At 19.2% G+C, this 6034-nt stretch overlaps 1 protein-coding gene across 1 annotated transcript; it reads right to left on the bottom strand.

Moving 5' to 3' along the window:
• Window positions 1–4744: 4744 nt before the first annotated feature.
• PGO_004570 (variable surface protein) lies at window positions 4745–6013 on the bottom strand (the record flags this gene model as incomplete). The annotated part of the gene is made up of 3 exons (XM_028691504.1): window positions 4745–4906; window positions 5037–5942; window positions 5981–6013. The coding sequence occupies 3 exons, from the start codon at window positions 6011–6013 to the stop codon at window positions 4745–4747; spliced, it is 1101 nt and encodes a 366-aa protein (XP_028547305.1).
• Between the last annotated feature and the right edge of the window lie 21 nt (window positions 6014–6034).

Raw genomic sequence — 6034 nt, 5'->3', positions numbered from 1 at the left:
ATATTTTTTTTAAATAATATATATTTTTTATGTATCTTTAGACAGAAAATAATAGGAGTATCAACCATTTGGAATAAATCAATTATACTTTAATATAAATGCATATCGCACAAAGAAGGGATTTCTAACTTTGTGTTTATAAATAAATGTCAAAAATAATTTTTAATATTTTCATATACACAAATAAAATGTAACAGAAAAGATATACTATATAAGAAGATAAATAGAATATATTTTGTTATAACAAATAATGTGTGCGAAATATTATACATATGATTATTGATTTTTTATACACTGCTTGTTAATGGTTATAAGTATAAAAAATGACGCATTATCAAATACATTGATTTTTATTTCTTCTAAAATTATGTGTTTTTTTCTTTCTATTACAGCAGTAAATACTCTTAATAAAATTATAAGCTGTATAATTAATATTAATTAAATACTCATAACAATTAGAAATGTATTATTGTGGCTTGATAATGCACTTTACATTAAGTATACTATTTGTTAACAAATTGCTCTTATTATTAAATGCTCTGCAAGAAATATGAATATTACCTTAATAAAATTTACTGAAAAAGTAAAATCATTTATTAGGCTTTGAATATTATATCCTTTATATAATATATCACTATGCGATTTTCTCTGTCATGAGATTATATTTACATTGCTTCTTTGACTATAACAATTATATATGTATAATAAGGAACAGATATTCCGTTAGAAAAGCATTAACTATATTAAATAAATAAAGACATTTTTTTTTTTCTATATCAATTTTCATTATTTAAATTAATTTTGAAATATTAATAAAAACAAGATAGGAAATATTATTTTAAATAAATGTGTATATTATATGATGAATAATTTAAATGTTCGAAACTCATTAATAATATATCATAATTATTTTGTCTATAAAGCTATATTATTGAAGTTTATTTGTATATACAATTTTCAAAATTATATAACTACTTCTAATAACATTAATCTCCAAAACAAGTGGAAATAATTATATATATATATATACATATACATATTTACCTAATTTAAAAAAATAAAGTTGGACAAGGATATGCGTATGCATATTTTATATTAATCAATTTATTTTACATTCTGAAAACTTGACATTGAAGATGGATTCTATATATATTAATGATATTTTTATCTATAAAATATTGAGAATAAAATTAGTTTTGAATTTAGAGTTAAAATATTTTTAATAATTAACATATACTTGAGGTATTATATTTTAACTTATAAGATTATAAATAATAACATATATATGTGTTATAATATATATACATAAATTTTTTTTATAAAAAAAATATGCTTATATATTCCTACTAAATTACTAACTTTATATATTATTAAATATTATATGCAACTGTATCCATGAAACTATAGTTAATGATAAAAACAAAAAATATTATAACCCTATTTCATAAATTTTTTTATAAATTATTTATTTTTCTTATATTCAAACACATATATAGTTAGTATTCTCTACAACATTCATTAGTTTTAATGCATAAACCTATGTAGATTACATAAATAATTAAATTCGTGTAGCATAAGGCAAAAAAAAATTATATAATATTATTTTGATTTACTATGCTAAAAAAAATTATATATTCCAGTATATTGAAATGTAATAAAATTTAACAAGTATATAGTGACATTTTGATGTAGTTCAAATATCATAAATGTGCCTATTACATGAAACAGAGATTCAAATGTACAACTGTAAAATTCTTCTATGAACGTATAAATATTTAGAGTAATCTATATATAAATCATATTTACGAACTAAATAATATTTCTTGAATTCAAACAAAATGATAAATAACGCAATTTACATAAATATAAATGTGCATACATTTTTTATGTTTTAAATGAAAATTACTATTTTTCCTATTTGCATAATTAATAAGGTACTGCATACTTATTTCTTCATTTAAAAAAAACTTAGAAATATATATGCTATCAGAATTATCATATCATAATTTTTACATTAAAAATTAATAAATTAAATTTATTATATTTTTATACTTTAGTGTGTTTGACATCAATAACCATATAAAATTGAGTAATTTATTATTTTTATATTAAAAACTCATCAATAATATTTATACATATATTAAAAAAAAAAATTTTTTTTCATTTCATCATTTACATCATATAGTAATAAGTTTTTAATTGTATAGTATATAAAAATATTCAGAATAAAATATTAGACGAATATATTTTGATATATCAAATTAACCTACATGCAATATTAGGCATTTGTATTAATAAATCTTATAGTTAAAGGGTTCTGTTACTTTTATAATGAGTATTTCTATTTTAATTTTTATTAGGTCGCATGTTTATTGTTTACATTTATTTTTAATTATGTGATGTGAAAGTTTTAGGGAAGTTTAAATATAATAATTTATACTATAAACTGAATATAGGTTTATGAAGGATTTAAAAAAAGTATGTTATTGACTATATTATGTTGAGGTACGTTAAAATATTATAATTTCCCCCTTTTTCTTTGTGGGCATTATATATAAAGGTTATAATTATAATTTTTTAATATATGTAATTGAAATACAATTACTTTTTAAGGAAAAATTCAATATTTCAAAAAAATATTTTGCTTAAACTTTATAAAACTTATGCTCTAATAAAAATTTATTATTATGGATTATGTTTGTGTTATTTGTGTCTATGATTTTGTAATGTATCAAATATGTTTAACAAGTTTTTTATATTTCAGTGAATGTGTATATGAAATTTAATTTTTTGCAAATGTATAGTTTACAATATAAATCGGATATTTATATGATAAAAGTACTAAAAATTATAATAATAATTTAGTAGAATCAGAAAAATTATAAACAATTATGTTATTTTTTAAGAATATAAAACAAAATGATATAGTAGTGGAAAATATAATAAACACAACATCTAACATAATGAAAATATAAATGAATAATATTTATGAAATTTAATTTATAAAAATATGTAAAAATTTTTAAATATAGATGTAGTGGTGTTTAAATCATTTATCATAGAAACATATTGCTATGTGATTTATTTGTCATACTTACATTCCTCCTTCGTATAAATTATAATAATAGTAAACGCATCTTTCAATAAGGAATTATTAATTGGGAAAACAACAAATAATTCTCACAATATTTATAAATTTAGTTTTTCTATCCTTTTTATATATTTTTTTAAGTGTTCATTTATAGCAATTGTAATGATGGCATATATAAAGCAAGAATAATGTCTTTCACAGTTATCTATGTTTTAGTAATGAAAAATATAAAACATATAAATATATTTTTATAATTATAAATAATAAAAGAACATTTCTCTTTTTTTTTTTAATATAGTGTTAAATGATTTTTATAATTGACATAAGCAGAATAATGATAATATATTTTTTCATGTTTCACCTTTTTTCTGTGTTTCTGTAAACCTTTTATTTTTAAGTGGAAATTTAATTTTAGATAAATTGCTTTTCTTATATATATTATCAAATGGGATATGTATAGATAATACTTGTTTCATAAGAGTAGAATATAATGTTCATATTAAATTAGTATTCGGTATAATTTTATACAAATTACTTTGAAGTTGTTAAAATATATGGAAATTCCACTATCTACATATTACAAGAGTAATCGTATATTATATTACAATTAAATTTGTATTTTAAGAAATTTATTAATTATATAATTTAAATATCATGCATGCATATTATTCATTTCTATCAGTCGGCTAAGGAAATATCATATTATATAAAAATTTAATAATAATATATATTTGTGAAAAGTTCAATATTATAGAAACAAAAAAAAATTTAATAAAGGCAGAAGAAAATATACAAAGTATAAAAGAATGATAACATAAGATAAGAGTATAAAAGATAATTTACATATAAAAAAGTGCCTCAATATTTATGAATTTTGTAATCAGTATTCTTGTATATATAGTAGATAAATATATATTTCTTATTCAATTATTTTCAGTTAGTTTTTTCAAAATTATACTATAAAATTTTTTTAAATGTATTTGTTTATATATAAAAATAATATTTAATGCAAAATATCAGTTATACTGTGGAGTATTAATACACAACATGTACATATGTTAGAGATAATTATAATCATTTACTTTTTAGTTTAATAGAATAAATTAGTTGTTAATTCAGTTTATTCATTATAAAATTTACATCTATTACAATAGACCTTAATATATGTTACATAAAGAAATTATAATTTTGGTATTATATATATCTTGCGCTTCTATGATTTGGATTTATTTCAATTTCATGGATATAATTTAAATTTAGCTGGTACATTTTATATTAAAAAATGCTAGATTAGAATGTTGGCACGTAAATTACATTTGGTGAATCTACAATTTATTAATTTTATAATATTTAATATTGTTCATATATTTTTGGAGATTTTAATTTTTTTTTTATATATGATAATTTACTTATATAATAAAATCAATTGATTAATTTATATAAATATTATTATTTTCTACTATTACACTGAATTTACAAATATATTGCTATTGTTAGTTTTTAATTAAAATAATGGTTTTATTTTATATATTTCATGATATCCTTTTTTTGATAGTTTCCTTGTATGAATTAGATCATAATTAATATTTGAAAGTCTTGATAATAATTATAATATTAAAATATATTTTGAATTTTATATTATAATTTTTATATTTACATGTTTCCATAAGCAATATCATATCTCTGATTATATGAATTACTATTCATATTACCAGGTATATGATATAATAATTCGTTATCTTCACCTCCACTATAAATTTCTTTTGTTCTTTTTGTTGCTTGTGTGGAACGAAAGAATTTACCAATTGGAGTAAACTAATGAAAAAAATAACTTTTTTATATATTTAAAAATATTATATATTAATTTTTTTATTTAATAGTAGAGTATAACATGAAAAATTTCTTGCATTACTGTTCATTTTTTTTTAAATGTCATTGTATCGACCTTATAGAACAAAAACAGAAAGGAAGAAACAGCGACAATTGTAACAAGAATTGTGGGTAATATATTTATTAATGAAGAATTTAAATTGTTAGTTTCAGAATATTGTAATGCGCTTATTGTGTCACTCAATTTGTTCCCTACAAATTTTATATCTTCGTCGGCTCTTAATATTGATGCTCGATTTTCTATTTCTTGTACCTTTATATCATCATGCGAGGTACATCTAATTGTGTTTATTGTTTTTGCAGATGTTAATGATGGTATTTTATGTTTTATAGATGAAACATTATAAAGGTATAAATTATATGTCATCATAAAAGTTTTTAAATATGAACAAGTTTTAATATTTTCTGTAATATTAGCCTTATCATTAGAGCAATATTTGTCATTCATGTCTTTATATATATTTGCGCCGTTAATGACGAACATTTGACAAGAACAGCTTATTGAATCATTGTTTTCCTCCAATATTTTTTTAATAATGTCCATATTTGATTGAAAAATATTTAATATTATTATGTTAGTAGGTTCTAAATAATCTTCATCATATGAAGAATATGGGCATGTATTTTCTTTTAAAACATAATTATTCGACAGGAATCTAATAGTACCGAAAAGTTTACTTATAAAATTACTATCGAATTTTTCTTTTTTCATAGAATTACATAACCAGTTGTTCAAATCATTGCAATAGCTAGACTGAGGCTTGCATTTATTTGGATCACCACAAAGTAGATTATAATTTCTTACAATCTTCTTGCAATAATTAATGTACTTTTCTTCATTCTTTTTTAACAAACCCGAAACTGTAATGCATATATTTTCATATATCTGATTTGTTACAGTCTTTTCCACTGGATCATCAAAATTATCAAAAGAATCCCAAGTTTTACTTAAAAAGGGATACTAAAATTAAATAAAATATACATGAAATTTATATTAACAAATATATATTCTAGGGTTATAATGTATTGCATAAAATTTAATATTTATATTAT

This window comes from Plasmodium gonderi, assembly GCF_002157705.1.
Source record: "Plasmodium gonderi DNA, contig: Pgo-contig_1019, whole genome shotgun sequence".
In the NCBI taxonomy this organism is placed as follows: domain Eukaryota; phylum Apicomplexa; class Aconoidasida; order Haemosporida; family Plasmodiidae; genus Plasmodium; species Plasmodium gonderi.
Note: the sequence above shows the minus strand (reverse complement) of the source record. Positions and strands in the feature narration are given on the sequence as shown.